Genomic DNA, 17,727 nt, shown 5'->3' on the forward strand with positions numbered 1-17,727 from the left:
GTGGTTTTGAACATCATCCCACAGGGATTCTCACTTTATGAACTCCTGTAATAGGGCATCAGGGCCTCCTACCACACCAGCACGCTCTCGCTCTCTGATGAGCAGCAGAAAATAGACATGTGAGGGACATTACATGAGAAAGACCACCTTAGTGGTGGGAAAGGATAGATTAGAGGAGGTTGCTGCCCAGGCAGTAGCCTCTTAGCTGATCTCCTTTCGTCCTTGAGGTGACTGCCAGTGCCCAGGTCTGACAGGTTCCATACCTACTCAAGAAGTTAAAAGAGGCTCCCTGTTAGCTGTCGGAATCGGATACAAATTCTTTGAGATTGAAGGCTGGCCCCAGCCTGGCTCTCACTGGCCCTTTCAGTCCCTTACTGCCCAGCTGGCCTGGATTTGCTGATGTTCCCTAATCTCCCCGAGAGCCAGGGAAGGCCCAGGAGGAAGCATTCATTAGGTGCCTTCTCTTCGTCTGGTGTCTCACCTCATTTGGTTGGCAGTGTGGGTGGTAGAGGCCGGCCTGGGCTTTCTCTGGAGCGCCGATTTTTCATGTCAGAACGTCCTGGAGTAGTTTCCTCCCCATCGAGCTTACATAGTAAGCTCCTGATAAATAAATGCTTTATCCTGCTCATCCGAATTGCTGCCTATCTCTGTTCCCTCTCATGGCTAAACTCCTCAAGAAGGCTGCTGACAGCAGGTTTCTCCATTTGCTCTTGTGAATTCTCTGTGGTGTGATTTCCAGCCTCAGCTTTCAACCAAAGCTGCTCTCTCCAGAGTTGCCAGTGTAGCCTTTTCTCAAGCCTTATTATCCTTCTTGACCTCTCTTCTCTTTAGGTTTTTCTGTCACCATTCTCTCCTAGTTCTACCTGTCAGACCACTCCATCTCCATAGCCTTTGCTGAATCTTCATCCTGGTCACACCTGCTAACTAGCCATGGGTGTCCTACAGGCCCTCCTCTTCTCCCGCTATACTATGTCATCTGGCGATCTCATCAGTTCCCATGGATTAAGGATTTCTGTGCTGGTGGTTCTCAGATCTACTTATCCTGCCTTAACCTCTCTGCTGATCTCCATTCATGCGTCCCATAGACATCTTCAGCTCAACATGTAAAATACTGTTATCCATCTCTTCTTGCCCTGCTCCCCTTTTCTAGGGTAGTAACTTCCCTGTTACTATTGAGGGTACCACCAGCCTTCCAGTCATGCAAGGATAAAACCTAAGCATCCTCCTTGATATTCCTCTCTATCAACCTCCATATCCAAACCCTTGATTTTGTCTTCGTAACATTTCTGGCCTTATGTCCCCTTCTTTCTCTGATACTGCCACCGTCCTGGTTCAAGCCTGACTATTGGAATAGCTTGATTATTCCCTGCCACAAACTTTCCCCACTCCAGTCCATTCTCCATTCAGCTCTTAGAATGATCTTCCTAAAGTGCAAATTGGGCAAAGGCAGACGTTCAGGAAACTCCAGTGACTCCTTATCACCTTTGGGACCAAATATAAAATCCTTTGTCTGGCATTCAAAGCCCCTCATAACCTTCCTCCTGCACTGCCTCGCCCCCCCCCCCAATATCTGACACTGGCCTTCTTTCTTTTCCTCTTAACAAGACACTCTTACCTCCTGACATTTTTAACGGCTCTCCCTCAAGGATGCTTTCCCTCTCCTACACTTCGTGACTTCCTGTTGAAATCCCACCTTCCATAGGAAACCTTTTCTAATCCCCCTTAATGCTAGCACCTTCCCTTGGAGATCTCTGATTTATCCTGTCTTTAGCTTGTTTGTACCTAGTTGTCCTTTGTTGTCTTGCCTCTCCCCCTTTAGATTGTGAGCTCCTTGAGGGAGGGACTGTCTTAACTTTCTTTTTGTTTCTGGTACTTAGCAGTGTCCAGCATGTGGTTGGGTGAGGCATCAGTGCTTCATAACTGACTGTTTGCTGGACACACCCTCTGCCTCTGCCTGGTCAAATCCCTCCAGGAGGGTCTTGATGCTCTCAGTTATTTTGTATTCTCCTGAATATTAATGTTGAGGGGCAGCATGGTGTCAGTGGAAAGAGCCTTGTTCTGGCTGTCAGAGCACCCAGGCTTGAGTCCCAGTGACGGAGTCACTGCTTCTGCAGCTGTCAGGCTTGTCGTCTATAAACGGGGTGGATGCTGCAGGGTCCTTCCAATTCTCAGCTTGTGAGCCTGGGCTTTTTAACTCCCAGGGAATGTCAGCCCCTTGAGAATAGGCCCAGCTTCATTTTTGTCCTTGTATTCCCAATGCCATCAGAGTAACTTTTTAATAAATGTTTGATGGATCAATGAAGGAGACTTGGAATCAGGAGAATCAGGGTTCAGATACCAGTTCTTACTTAAAAGTTATGTGGCCTTGAGCACATCACTTTTTTGATCTTCACTTTCCTCATCTGTAAAATGGGAATGTTTGTTTGTAATGACCAAAGGGCTTTTTAAATGTTTAAGCCTATGTTAAACCTTAATGCCTCTTTCTGCCTCTTCTTCCTCCTTGCATTTTCACTTGCCATTTTTTCTACCTGGAACACAAAGTTGAGTTATATGAGGTGATTACCATAGTCCAGTTGGGGTGCTAACTGAGGGCATTTTGAACAGATGAAATGGTTTGTCAATCTAATATCAAGGGAGAAACCCAGAGGAAGATGTCATACAGTAAGCTACAAGACTATGCCCTTGACCCAGTGATTCCTCCCTTCAGGCCTTATTGGTAGGGAGACAGGGGAGTTTATTACATTTACCTGTAAAAAATTTTCTGGACATCACTACCTGTAATAGCAATTGGGAAGAAGGGAGGTGAGTGAGTAGTACTGTTGGGAGGCAAAGAAATAATAAATATGTGTATAAAGCAGAATTCTAGTAAAATATCATTCCATATACACTTTGAGCCCTTTTTGTTTTTCATTATGTCATAGTCATGACTTAGCTCACAGAAAGGGTATACTTTGCTCTGGGGATGTGGGAGTTCATTGTTACCTTAGACTTGGCAAGAAATAAGCAGTTGGTCACATGTGCTGCGGTCCTTGAGTTCTGTGGCTTACAGTTCTTGTAAAGTTGCTGGTGGGTTCTTTTCAGCATGGGCCTAAGGACAGGTGGTGCTGCTTTTGTGAATTTCAGGGGGAGGGGATTATTTAAATCTGTGTGTTTATACCTGAATACAGACGCACTGTTGCTGCCCTTCTGTAAGACTTCATTTACCTTAGGTAATGAACTTTCCAGGCCATTGCCAGTCTCCCATTTTAACCATTTTAGTGGTAGTATTTTATAAATATTTTATACTTTTTGTTTTTTTTGTTTTTGTTTTTTTCAGAAGTATAATTGAACCTTTTCTTGATGACTCAGTGTCACCATGAGGTTGGCTGTGTGCTACTCTAGTCCAAAAACAAGAGCATCTGCTTGAGCAGCCCTAGAGCCTGCTAACAACAGGTGTCCAGAACTCGTTTTACTTTTCTCCTCTGATTGTGTTATGGTAGGAAAAATTATCTCAGCAAGGGAGAGTGACTTGGTGTGTTTAATTAAGTAAACTAGTTAAGAGAATATCTATATGTCAGATTACCAGTCGTCAAAGAATTACAGCACTTTCTACATAGGGAATCGGCTCTTCGAATTTGCATTCCTGCCTCTATTTCTCCCCTGTTTCTCTGGGACTTCTGCATTTTTCTTGTCTCACCTTATTGTTGCTTGAGACTTTTCTCCCTTAAATTGCCCCAATTGCTGCGTAGCCCCAGAGCTGGTTTTTTTTCTTGACTTTGTGTGCACTTTAAGGTGGGCTCTGGACTTAAGGATTAGTGCTCCTCCTTATTGGAAAACAGTTTGATTTTGTGTATGTGCATGTTTTTTTTTTTTCAACTTTCCTGATTTTCTGAGCTGACCTAGGAACTTAACCACTACTTTTAACATCAGAATGTGGGACCCACTTTCACATTTTGGAAACACAAACTCTCCCAGAAATCGTAAGCTACCCATGCAAGATAGTTGTTATTCCTTTTTTTTCTATCCACATATTTTAGTATTTTATGTTTTCAATATGTGTAGTTTTTAAAAATGTTTTCTTATTTGATGTTTTCTCATTCATAGATTGCTTTGTTCCTGATATTGTCTCCCCCCAATTAGCTTAATCAGCTTGTCCAACCTTTGTGGACAGGGACTGATTTTTGTTGTTTCTGTTATGCCAGAGCACTTAGCATAATGACAGGTACAAAATAGACATGCAGTAAATGATTGACCAGTAAAACAATTCTAAATATGATGATTGATTCAGAAGGCCCTTTGGAATAGAACAGGCTCAGGAACCTGAATCTTCATCGTCATTGTCAGTTTACCATTGTGTTGGCAAAAGGCAGAAGAGTTAAGTTTTCCTATATGTGCAGCAGACATCAGTGTAGTAATAATAGCAGCTCACATTCTGATAGCGCTTGAGATTAAGGGTTTTACATAAATTATGTCATTTGATCCTCACAACAGCTTGTTTTATGGGTAGGTAAACAAGGTGGTTAGAGAGGTGAAGTGACTTGGCTTATGGTCACACAGCTGATGAAGGAGGTGAGGCAAGATTCGAAGCCAGATCTTTGCAGATCCTGGTCCAGTGTTCTTTCCACTGTACAGATCTGATGGTCTTTTCTCAGCCTTCATCCTTCTCAACCACTCTGTTGTTTAAACACTGTCTTTCAGTCTCTCGTTTCTGGGTTTTTGTTCCACTACTCTTGGCCCTCCTCATTCTTCTTTGCTTGCTCGTTATCCATATCCTGTCTCCTAACCGTGACTGTTCCCCAAGACTCTCTCCTCGACCCTCAGAATGTCGTTACCCTCAGACCCAGCCTCTTCCAAACTGGTCAGCTTTCTGCTGAAGGCACCACCCACTGTTTGTCCTTTCTTGTGGATTTGTAGCCTTAGTGTTCTCCTGGACTACTCCTTCTCCCTCAGCTTTCAGATGTTGCCTTTTCTGCATCTGCCTCTCTGGTTTTGCCCCTTCTCTCTCCTCCCAGCCTCCCCTTGAGTTCTGAACTTCGTTCCTTCTTGCCTAACCGATGGGATGGCTTCCTGATTGTTCTCCCTGCCTCACATCTTTCCCCACTTCAGTCCTTAATCCATGCTACTGCCAAAGCAGCTCCTTCAGCCCAGTTCTTAACTCCTTGCCTCCTCCTTGTCTGTTGTCTAAAACAGCAGACTCCTGTTTAGCATTTTTAGAGCCCTGCCCAACCTGGTCAACCCCATTACCTCCTGCACTGGAATGCCTTTTCTCTGCCCTTTGTGCTTTCTTTGCACCCCTTGCTTATCACCTTCACCCCTTCAAATCCCTCTCTTCCTTCAAGGTGCAGCTCACACACCCTCTTCGACCAGCAGCCTTTCCTCATCCCATACTGCCTCGTACTCTGCTCCTTTGTATGCCTTCTCTTTATTGTGTAGATATTTGGCTGTCTACCTGTTGTCTGTCCTAGGGATTGTTTTCTTTTTTGTGTGTTTGTGACCACACTGCCTTACCCAGTACCCGGATATCCGTGCTTAATTAAAGCTTACTGATGTCCCACATCCTTGTGCTTTAAGATGGGGAATTAAGAGAGAAATTTATCTTGGAGGTTTCTGTTTTATTGCTGTCTGCTGACGGTTAATGGACTCTGGTAGTAGTTAATAGACTCTAGCAGTGGTATGTCTAATGTGGTGAAAGCTACATTGAGCTGCTGCTGTTCCATACCTGGGAAGTGCCACCTGTGTGTCTTTAGTCTTCTTTCACTATGGATAGGAAGCGGAAACTTGGCAAGACTGGGAAATTCCTAAGTAGGAGAAGTGATGTCTGTGAGATCATACGTTTGTGAAAACCACTGTGGGCTCAGAGATGTGAAGTGATTACCCAGGGCTCAGGAAGCTGAATGGGGACCCAAGTGCAGTCCATTGTGCCACTGACTCTCTTTCATTTGGCTCTCCTCACCTTAGCTGCTAAGTGAAGTAGGTAAATACGCCCAAGAAGTTAATTTTGTTCCAGAAGTTATTTTCTTTGCAAGCCCACTAGAAAGGAGGACACAGTGTGCTGTTTTTATTAGTACCACCTAGTGGCCACTTGGCAGAATTTAAATTTTTTTATTTAAATTTAAATTTTTTACAGAGCTTTGGGTGATAGCAGATTCTTACTAAAAACAAACAATATTTTGTGGTTAAAGAAGAGTGAAGTTGTCATTAACTAAGTTTTATTTATATTGTCTTTGGCAAAAATTTTAGCTAAATTATATTGCCTTTTATTAATCTATCCTTTATTAAAGCCTATTTTTTTTCCAACTCTATTCAGGTTTTATTATGTTTTCATTATTTTTTTTTATTAATTTATTTTGATTTATCAACAATCACTTCCATATGTTTTTGAGTTTGTTGGGTTTTTTTGGTTTGTTTGTTTTTGTTTTTGTTTTTTTGCAAGGCAATTGGGGTTAAGTGACTTGCCCAGGGTCACACAGCTAGTAAGTGTTAAGTGTCTGAGGCTGGATTTGAACTCAGCGCCTCCTGACTCCAGGGCCAGAGCTCTATCCACTGTGCCACCTAGCTGCCCCTGCTTTTGACTTTAAAATTTTTCTTCCCCTTCTTCCCCACCACCCTCTCCAAGATGACCCACAGTCTGACATAGGCTGTACATATACATTCCTATTAAAAATATTTTCACATTAGTGATGTTGTAAGTAAGAGTTAGAAACAATAAGAGGAACCACCAGAAAGAGGAAATAAAACATAACAGAAGAAGAAAAAATAGCAAATAGTATGCTTCGATCTGCATTCAGACTCCATAGTTCTTTCTTTGGATGTGGATAGCGTTAAATCCTGTTTTTCAAGGTAAGGTCTTAAGACTTTGATTTTGAATTTATATGCTTAAAATTCTCACTGTTGGTCAGTTTTTTAAGGCCAAACTCAGCTAGGCTTACGTGGTAAAAAATGACAACGAGGCATCACTTCACACCCATTAAACGAGTGAACATGGCTAAAATATGAGGGACATTAATTATTGGAAACATCGAGAAGGCAGACGCTGATTTACTTGTAGAGGAATTTTGAATAGAAATAAATTGTGTGTCAGTGAATGATACATATGAAAAGTGCAGATAAATACAGTAAGATTTCTCATAAATTGATTCAGAATGAAAAATGCAAAGCCAGATGATCAACATACACTGACTACAGAAATCACCGTGGAGAGTCACCCGAGCTCTGGTTCAAAACCACAAATGTTGTTAGTACTACACTTTCACCACTAAAGAATATGGTCCTATTTTCCCCCCCCCCCCCCCCTTTTTTTAAACAGTTAAGTTTTTTGCTTTTTTCCTGCAATTTAAATATACATTTTTAAAGGAGGTCTCTTGGGTTTTAGGAAGTCTTCATTGTATCAAAACAAAATACAGCAGTTCTTAGTATGAGGAATGCCCTCCACCAGGGCACATCACAACCAGTGCTGGACTTAGTACACAAGTCCTCCCAGAGAGGTTAAATGATTTCGTCAGGGTCACATTGTTCGAGAGGATCAGAGCTCAGGTCTTCTTGACCAGTCCTCTTGCCATTATACCACATGAACTCTAGAACATTTTAAAAACAAAATGATTTTATGGTGTATTTTTTGCATTTCAGCACATAATTAAACTATTTGTTAATGTCTTTTTGTATATATGTATTTTTCGAAACTAAAAGGAAAAAGACAACATGATTTAGTGGTAGAGTGCTAGATTTCAGTCAGTCCCCCTCTCTAATGTTTAATAGCTGAGCAGTCCTGGGCAAGACCTTTCACGTCTCCAAGTTGTGTGTGAGGCTCAAGATCATTTTCTTCTGTGCCATTTGTACTTCATATATGTTCACTGCTGTCAAAATTACCTTGTCATTAGATGGTCAGATAATCTCATTTCTCCATTTTTGCATTTATCAATAGCTGACTTTGAGTAGCATTGTGTCTGAGCATTTTCATTCGAGCAATATTCTAACAGTCCATTGCAGTAACTAGTGAACTCCCCTTTTAAATTAACTGAGTCTGGAAAAAAATAATGTTTATCTTGTTTGAATAGGCCAAAGGTGATGTTAATGAATAAACAGCACCCTGAATTAGTTCAGATAGCAATTAAGAAAGAAAGCCTGTGGATAATTTGAAATGTTCAGTTTGGCTGCTAGGTATTTCTTCACCAATGTTAATCAAATCAGATGTATTTCTCAGCATTTGTGAGGAAGCCTTTTCAGTTGTGCAGTAAATAGTCTAAAGGCAGATGTATAGAAAAGTAAAGAATGAGAGTAAACCACATATCAGATAGTTGGGGAATTGATTGTAAAATTATCAGAAAAATACTACTGTCAATAAATCTCTTCTGGATTGGCTTTCTGACATCAGTTTTGCTAATCTAAACAGTGACATACATAATGTCCAAGATCTCATTCAGCTAGAATATTCTAGAATTTCACAAAGCATTCTTTTATTTTATTCAGAATAATGTAAAAAAAATACTAAATGACAAATAGGCAAAATTGAAGTAATTAAAGTATTTCCATTAGAATGAAAATTCCACATAGATCTTTAAAAAACAAAATATTATTGTCCCGATATTATGGTGGGTGAGCGTGTTTTGAAACTGTATTGACTTTGTTGAAACTTGTTTTAAAGGTCTTTTATAATTGAATTTACCATGTTGCAAAGAAGATTATTCTAAAATCTCCTCAGTAGAGTCATCAGAATGTCTTTCTTTATATTTTAGAACAAAACCCAAACGCATAGCAGAGGAGAATACAATGTTTACAGCACCTTCCAGAGCCATGAGCCTGAGTTTGACTACTTGAAAAGTTTAGAAATTGAAGAAAAGATCAACAAGATTAGGTGGTTGCCTCAGAAAAATGCTGCTCAATTTTTATTATCTACCAATGGTAAGCAGAACGTTTCTTATCCTAACTTTGGGAGGAATAAGATGGGATCTTGGTTAAATGCTCACTGTGGGCTAGATACCATAGGGTTGGAAGCCATGCTCATTTGTGAGGTGTAGAGACTAGGGAAGCCCTTGGACATTTGATTTTGGCACATGCCTTTTAGAATAGCTTTCACTTTTCTCTCCACGACGCTTGTTTCTTTTTTTAAATATTGCTTCACTTCTCACTAAATTGAGACAAAGCCTCAAGGTAATTTTGCTTTAACGTACTTAATTTTTAAGTGGTAATAGAAGTTTATCCATAAGACACAGTCCCTGCCTTCAGGTAGAGCGTTTAAGCTCCTTGAAAAGCAGGTGTCATCTCACTTTAGTGTTTCGTATGCTTAGCGCCCAGAATAATGCCTGTCACATGGTGTGTGCTTAATAAATGCTTGTTTGATGTTAGTTGGAGAGTCATATATAGATAGCCCCTATTTTGATTACCCAGTTTAAGAATATCAACTTGTATATGTCAATATCCAGGTGCTGAACAGAAAGGAATTCAGTCTGAACCATGAGAGAACCAATAGCTTCCTGAATAGTCATGTGTGAAAATTGTTCCAGTGTGTGTAAAATAAAACCATTTATTCAGCATGTTCAGGGGAAGTTGAGAAGGAGGAATATTTGCAAAATAACTGTGGGACCTCTTTTCAAAAAATATCAAAAGCAGCGGTTAGCTGGTGCTGGGAGAAGATATTCAAGGGTGGCAGGGCATTCTAATTTCATTATGATTAGGGGAAGATAGGATTAGGACACATTTCCAGAAGGACATTGGTGAGCCAGAGAGTGTCTGGGACAGGGCAGTGGGGATAGGATAGTAAAGGAACTGGCAGCCATGTATTGTATATGAGAATTAGGGGAAGCAACTGGCGTTGTGTAGGCTGCGCAAGAGAGAGCTTAGTGGGGAACACAATAACTCTCTTCAAGTATTTGAGGGACCTCTTTGTCTTGATCCCAGATCTTTGAGCTGAGAGCTGGTTGTAGAAGCTGTTGACAGATTTAGGGCTATGTTCTCTCATTTGAGATCTTCAAGTGAAAGCTCATCTAATTGTGCCCCTTTTGTAAGGCAGTGCTAGCTAATAGAGTGGTTACCAGATTGAGAATGCAAAGAGACCACAAACAGGCCAAACAAAGGGCCAAATCAGATAAGATTCAGTTTGATAGAAATGTCCAATCCTGGATTGTTGCTTTTGTCTAGTTTTTTCTTTTTTTTAACCGCTAAGAACACAAATACCCCACGGGGGAAAGAATGACTAGGTCATTCTTGTGACCAGGTCATTCACGTGCTTTGAATCAGCAGCAGTGTCCTAGACGCTTAGGGGAACTTGGATTGCAGGCGCCCAGAATCAAGGGCGAACTAGGCCTTACAGTGCCTTCTGCTCAGCTTAGACCACGTCTGTGTTCACTTGTAGGGACATTGGCCAGTTATAGTGTGTCCTGGGAAAGTGATCAGGGTGGCCGAGAAGTCTTAAAACCAAGTCAGATGAATATATAATTAGGAGGAATCATGAGCCATGTTGAGGATCCCTAAACCCTCTTTTTGTAGAGGGAGAAACTAAGGCGTGGAGATTTAAGTGACTTATCCAAATGATGGAGCTATCACTCCAGAGGACAGTTTGGTAAACCATGGCTGGTGGGCCATATCTGGCCCACTGCCTGTTTCTGTGACTGACAAGCCAAGGTGGTTTTTAGATTTTTTAAATAATTATATTTAAAGACCCGACTTGTAGGAGCTGCTCTTTGTGTTAAATCATGCTGTTGATATGGTGGTACTATTGGTAGAGATCAGGAAGTGTGGAAAAAAAGATTCCCAACTAAGAAAATATATACATGAATCTCGTGTTGGGAACATAGATTAGGACCTAGAAAGAACTGAATGGTCATTGAGACCAACCCCATCATTTTATAGATCAAGAAACTGAGGTCCAGAGAGAATAAATAAGTTACTTAAGGTCACACAGGTAATTAGCAGTAGAGCCCGAAGTTGTACTCAAGTCTTCTGATTCTAAATCCACAAAAGTGATCTTTTGGGATGAGGGTGATGAAATCAATGACAATAACAATAACAACATTGATAATATTCAGATAATAGACATTCATCTAGCACTTACTGTGTGCCAGACACTGTGCCAAGTGCTTTATAATTGTCTCATTTGATTCTTACAACCACCTTGTGAGGTAGGCGCTGTTAGACTTGAGGAATGTGAGGCAGAGGTTAAGTGACTTGCCCAGGGTCCCACTGCCATTAAGTTTCTGAGGCTGAACTTGAACTTAGGCCTTCCCTACTCCAGACCCAGCACTCTGCACTGTGCACTAGCTGCCTAGGTGGAGAAACTAAGCCACAGCAATTTGGAGAGCTTTACAGAAAAAAAAAGAAAATTGATTTTGAACAAGAGGTTAAGAGTTGGGTTTGGGATATATCTGCCGTTAACTCAGGTTAATTGGTCCATCCCCTAACATAGATTGAACATTCCTAGTTGCAGGTGTAAATTCTCCAGAATGAATCTTAAGACAAATACAGACATCGTATACAGAGTTAGCATTGACTGTATAGATAAAGATAAATGAGTCTACCATTTACATATTGTATAGAAAAGGGTAAGATGGGTTAGGGATTGCACTCATTTCCCACACCAGCAAGGTTATGCTTAAGATTCTGCAAGTGAGACTTCAGCAATATGTGAACTAAGAATTACCGGAAGAACAGGCTGGTTTTCAAAATGGCAGAGGAGCTGGAGCCCAAATTGCCAACTTTTGGTGGATTATGGACAAAGCAAGGGAGTTCCAGAAAGACATCTGCTTCTGCTTCATTGACTGCGCTAAAGCCTTTGACTGTGCATCACAGCAAAATGTGGCAAGGCCTCAGAGATGGAAGCACCATATCAGCTTACTTGTCTCCTGAGGAGCTTGGATGCAGGCCAAGAAGCAACAGTTAGAACCAAATATGGAACCACCGTTTGATTTAAGATTGGAAAAGGAGTAGGACATCATCACCTTATTTATTTAATTTATGTGCAGAGTACTTCATGCATAATGCCAGGCTGGATGAATCAAGAGCCAGAATTAAGGTTGCTGGGATCAACGATCTCAGATATGCAGATGATACCCTCTCATAGCAGAAAGTGAAAGAGGAGGATGTAAAAGCTGGTTTGAAACTTAACATTAAAAAAACTAAGATCTTGGCAACTTGTCCCATCACCTCCTGGCAAATGGAAGCAGTGTCAGATTTTATATTCTTAGGCTCAAAGATCACTGCAGATGGCAGCTGCAGCCATGAAATTAATTTCAAGATGCTTGCTCCTTGGAAGGAAAGCTATGACAAATCTGGACAGCAGACTAAAGGCAGAGACAAAGGTCCTTATAGTCAAAGCTATGCGTTTTCCAGTAGCAATGTATGACTGTGAGAGTTGGACTATAAGGAAAGCGGAGTGCTACAGAATCGATGCTTTTGAATTGTGGTGCTGGAGAAGACTTTTGAGAGTCCCTTGGATAGGATGTCTCTTCAGACCTAGTCAAGGTCTTTTCCTTATATATTTAGAAAAATTGGAAAAAGTAGTCAGAAAGATGCTATCTCTAAAATTCAGCTTAACCTCTTTTTTTTGTCTTCCATTCTTTATTTTTGTACAGTAGTTGCTAATAAACTGATAGAATGCCAACTCCAGGGGGTCCTTGAAATGCGCTAGTCATAGAACCAGGGTGAAAACCCAGCTGAACCGCCTGGTGCTTTGACCAGCATGCTTCTGCAGACTCAGAGTCTTTATCTAAAAACGTTCCCTCTTGCATTAGGGGCCTCGGCTCTGAGCTGCTCAGGGGGCTAGGCAACTTCGGGTCTCCTTTGACTTTCATAATGTGGGGAGGAATAGGATCATTTCCAAAAGATCAGGATAATTGAATTTTAATAAGGTTAATTGAAAGGCAGCAGTGAAGGATCATCAAAGCTGTATATTGTGAGCAGGGCAAGGACACAGTTTTTATTATTGTCAAAAAAACATTTTTCTTACTAAAAAATAGTTCACTTAGGAATATTGTGCTTTTTATTTTTTTTAATATTTTATTTTTTCCAATTACATGTAAAAGCTTTTTAATGTTCTTTTTTTTTTAATGTTGAGTTCCAAATTTTCTCCCTCCTATTGAGAAGGCAAGCAGTTTTATATACGTTTTACATGTGCAGTCATACAAAACATATTTCCATATTAATCACATTGTGCAAGAAAAGATAGAAACCCCCTGTGAAGAAAATAAAGTAGGACTATTGTGGAGTTTTAAAAAACTGCAGAAAGCCTTCTCCTCTAGTGCATTGGATATACCCTGTGAAGCATTTAGAGAAAGATCAAGGGATGTTGAAGTATGATGGAACTTTTAAAATTCTGTAATTCCCTTGGCCCAGGCACTTTTTTGTCCTCCTATTGCCAATTGTATTGCATTAGAACAAATAAAGGACAGACTTGAAGTGACTGGTCTAAGGTAAGCAGCTAAGTTGTCCCAAGGATTGCTGAGGGTGCTGCCCAACTGGTTTGGATTCTTGGCTCCCAAGAGAAGGTCAGGAAGATGTCTCGCTATTACCTGTTGATTATTGTATCAGTGACTTGGGGAGGAAGGCGGGGCAGGGGTATATATATATACTTTTATGTATTTAAGTTAAATGTGTTTCAAATTATTCCCCTGGTTGATAATTTTAAATTTATTTTAAGTAGCCTGTGTGGTTTTGGAGTGATATGGGAGTGCTGATAGGTAGGGCACCAAATACTGTGTCACAGACATTTATTTTAAAATGTCTTCACTTCTTGGTCATAAAATTGGTTTTATGAGGAAAGTAATTTTTTTTTTGTTTTCTTCCCAGATAAAACAATAAAGTTATGGAAAATATCTGAAAGGGACAAAAGACCAGAGGGATATAACTTAAAGGAAGAAGATGGTCGGTATAGGGATCCTACAACAGTTACCACACTACGGGTAAGTAAATTTTAGGGGGTGTATTAGAGATCTTAGTTATCAGCCAGATAATGATTCTCAAGATTGGAGTGTTCACAGCTCCACAAATGAGGGGAGGGGGGAATATTCCAGATCTCTGATAATTAGAGAAATGCACATAACAGCCACTCTTGGGTTCTACCTCTTCCACATCAGGTTCACCCAAATGACAAACATCGGAGAGCCTTTGTGGAAACAGGCACCTTGATGTGGTGTTGGTTGGAGCTGTGAATTGGTTCAGCTAGTATGCAAAGCAGTATAGGATTCTAACCCCAAAAGTCACTAAAATGTGCATACTGTTGGACCCAGTTATAACACTACTATGTATATACCCCAAAGGTATAAAAGAAAGAAGAAAAGAACCCATAGGTACAAAAATATTTGTAGCAACTTGTTTTGTGGTGGCATAGAACTGGAAAATAAGGGAGTGCCCATCAATTGGGGAAATGGCTGAACAAATTATTGTATATGAATGTAATAGATTACTATTGTGTCCTAAGAAATGTTCAAGGGATAGAAGTTCGAAGAAGCCTGGGAACAGTGACCAGCAATGATTGTAAAGGGACCACTTGATGAAACGTGCTGCCCTCCTCCAGATAAAGATGGTGGATGTGAAGCAGGTTGTAGATGTGGTCAATGCAGGGATTAATGTTGCTTAACTGTGTATTAGAGGGATTTTGTTGTTCCTCCTTTTTCCCCTCAGGTAGGGGTAGGAAAATAAAGGCCTTTTGGACATCCGTTAGAGATCTTCTTCCCATTTCTGAAGTTTTGTTTTTGACACAGAAAAACCCAAATAAATTCAGAGAAACCACTCGGAAGTACATTCCCTAATTAAGCAAAACAACAAAAGATTGGATTTCCCCTTTGTAATTTATTGTTCCTTAAAAGGAAGGCAGGGGGGTATACTTTAACAAGTTACTGCTAACTATATCCAGTGTATTTTAACTGAGGAGTGGTGTTTTTAATTGTTATTTTCATTTGTATGATTGCAGTTGTATATATCATTGTTTTGGCTCTGCTTTCTTTGATTGGAATTTATTCATACAAGTCTTCCTAGATTTCTTTGAATGCTTCACTCTTATTCCCAGTAGTCTTTCGTTGCATTCCTATGGTACTATTTGGACATTCCTGAGTTGTTGGGCATGGGTTTTTTTTTTCCTAACTTTTTTTTGAAATGTTAATGGTACTGTAATGAAACATTTGTATAAATATTTGGGGGCGGGGGGAGTGTAGGGAAGCATAGGCTGTCATCAGCCTCCCTGTAGAAGAAACATAAAGCTAAATTTTTTTTCATTGAAAGTGATCTATTTTACCTTATCTTTGTTGTGTGCAGTTTTAAGAATTTTTACTTTATCCGTGTGTGGGGGGGGGGTGACATTTTATATTTAAATAATTTGGACGTGTGAGTTGTGTTATGGTTTGTGGTATAAGAGATTAGTCTGAACCCGTTTTTTACTAAATTGCTGTCTAATTTTTTTGCAGCACTTTTTTTTTCTTGGGGTTAAGTGACTTGGCCAGGGTCACACAGCTAGTAAGTGTTATGTGTCTGAGATCACATTTGAACTCAGGTCCTCCGGACTCCAAGGCTGGAGCTCTATCCACTGCGCCACCTAGCTGCCCCATGCAGCACTTTCTTTTGAATAAAAATATCCACAGTATTTTGTCTTTCTGGTTTACCAAAGATTAGACTACTATATAGGTTTACTTGGAGTTTTACTTCTCTAATCTCTTGTTGCTCAGTCATTTCAGTTGTGTCTGAGTCTTCAAGATGCTATTTAGAATTTTCTTGGTAAAGATGTGGAGTGGTTTGCCATTTCCTTCTCCAGCTCATTTTACAGATGGGGAAAACTGAGGCAAACAGGGTTAAGTGACTTGCCCAAGGTTGCACAGCTAGTAAGTGTCTGAAGCCGTATTTGAACTCATGAAGATGAGTCTTCCTTACTTCAGGACCAGCGCTTTACCCACTGCACCATCTAGCTGCCCTATCTGACCTCTACTAGTGATCAACTTTTCTAATTTTTTTTTATCTGTTGTCAAAGCATGTGAATAATTATTGCTTTGTAATAGGATTTGGGATGTGACATTGCCCCCTTATTTCCACTTGACATTTTAAACTTTTTCTTCCTCCATATGAATTTAATTATTATTTTTTTCTTAGTTCTATAAAGTATTTCCTTAATTTGATTGGTACAGTATAAAAGCTATAAGTTAATATGGATAGTGTTGTCCTTTTTTACTCTACAGAATGGCAGTAGCACTTTCTTTTGTTAGGAGCACTGGGTTCTGCTCTCAGATCTGTACCTCTTAGCTGACATAGGTGATTTTGACAAACCCCTACTCACACCCTTGGAAGCTGTTAGCACCTCTTTTCTAATGAAAGGTTGGGGGACTGTGAGATCCCTCAATTCTCTGTGAGTATCAGTGACTTTTCGGGGCTCTCCTGTGTTTGTTTCTCCATTTAACTTATCTAGACTAGACATATTTGTTAAGGTATCATGGCTCTGTCATGCAACAGATTTAAAACTAACTGGCTGTAAATTATAGCAATAGTCTCTGTAGTATTAGTAATGTGGATTAAATTATCCAAATTTCTCGTCTTTGTTGAATCCTCTTCTCTTGCTTTTAAATCTAAACATATCAAGTGCTTAGAAAACAGTAAATAATAAATAACTTTAGTTTTGCCTTCATTACAAGGCTAGTGGAAAGAGAAGATTATTGTGATGTACTGAAATGTTTTTTCCTGTATAAATGCTAATATTTTCCACTTATCTAATTGACAGGTGCCAGTATTTAGGCCCATGGATCTGATGGTTGAGGCGAGTCCAAGGAGAATATTTGCCAATGCTCATACATATCACATCAACTCTATCTCTATCAATAGTGATTATGAAACATATTTATCTGCAGATGATTTGCGGATTAACCTTTGGCACCTTGAAATTACGGACAGAAGTTTTAGTATCCATTTCAGTTTGGGTTCTAATAGGAAACCATATGGTAATAGAAGATTTATTTCTTTTTCCTAATTCTCTTGAATATTGTTGTAGTCACCCTTTTCTTACTGGCTGCTCCTTATTACAAAGACTACAAAAGTATCCGACTTCTACAAAGAAAAAAAGGGTTTTAAATGCTTGCTCTCCCTTTCTCCCTCCCTCCCTCCCACTTTCTTTCCCTCTCTCTGGAGGGGATTGCCTTTAAAACTTTACATGTAAATAAACCTGGGTTTTTTTCTTCCTCTATTGGCTTTTTTGTGCTGCCTCACAAAGAACTGAAAATTGTGTTGATAAGAAAGCAGAAACAACCTGTGTTTTTAACTATAGTTTAGAAATAAAGTAGCTAAGAAAAGTGCTTCAGTGAAAAATTCAGACTACATATTGTTAAGTTGAAATTCTTTAATACAATGCTACCCAGATATCGTAGATATCAAGCCTGCCAACATGGAAGAGCTGACGGAAGTGATCACGGCCGCCGAGTTCCATCCCAACAGCTGTAACACCTTTGTTTACAGCAGCAGCAAAGGGACGATTCGACTGTGTGATATGAGGGCATCTGCCCTCTGTGATCGGCATTCGAAATGTGAGTCAGTGAGTCGCTGAAAGACAGCCTCGGGGCAATGGGCCCACCAGATGGGACTAAAGTTGGCTTTAGTATTTGACCAGAGTCTTGTTTCTTGTCTCTTGACGTGATCCACATGGATCATAGTCATTGTGCATTGTTCTGTTGGCATTCCAGTCTTCGCTCGACATCACTTAACGTTTACCTTCCTAGGTTTCTCTGAGTTCTCCAGCCCTTATCTTGGTGCCCACTGGCTCATAGTAGACATTTAGTACATGCTTGTTGA

The 17,727-nt window shown here is 40.2% G+C and overlaps 1 protein-coding gene across 2 annotated transcripts in view; it reads left to right on the top strand.

Moving 5' to 3' along the window:
* PPP2R2A (protein phosphatase 2 regulatory subunit Balpha) overlaps positions 1-17,727 on the top strand; it is a 100,909-nt gene that overhangs the window by 73,789 nt on the left and 9,393 nt on the right. For both annotated transcript variants that reach the window (XM_027839940.1, XM_027839939.1), the window contains exons 4-7: positions 8,712-8,877; positions 13,756-13,868; positions 16,667-16,844; positions 17,298-17,462. In XM_027839940.1, the coding sequence (XP_027695741.1) occupies positions 8,712-8,877; positions 13,756-13,868; positions 16,667-16,844; positions 17,298-17,462 (622 nt within the window). The remainder of the gene's footprint in view (positions 1-8,711; positions 8,878-13,755; positions 13,869-16,666; positions 16,845-17,297; positions 17,463-17,727) is intronic.

This window comes from Vombatus ursinus, unplaced genomic scaffold (genome assembly GCF_900497805.2).
Source record: "Vombatus ursinus unplaced genomic scaffold, bare-nosed wombat genome assembly UNPS02014837.1, whole genome shotgun sequence".
NCBI classification, from domain to species: Eukaryota; Metazoa; Chordata; class Mammalia; order Diprotodontia; family Vombatidae; genus Vombatus; species Vombatus ursinus.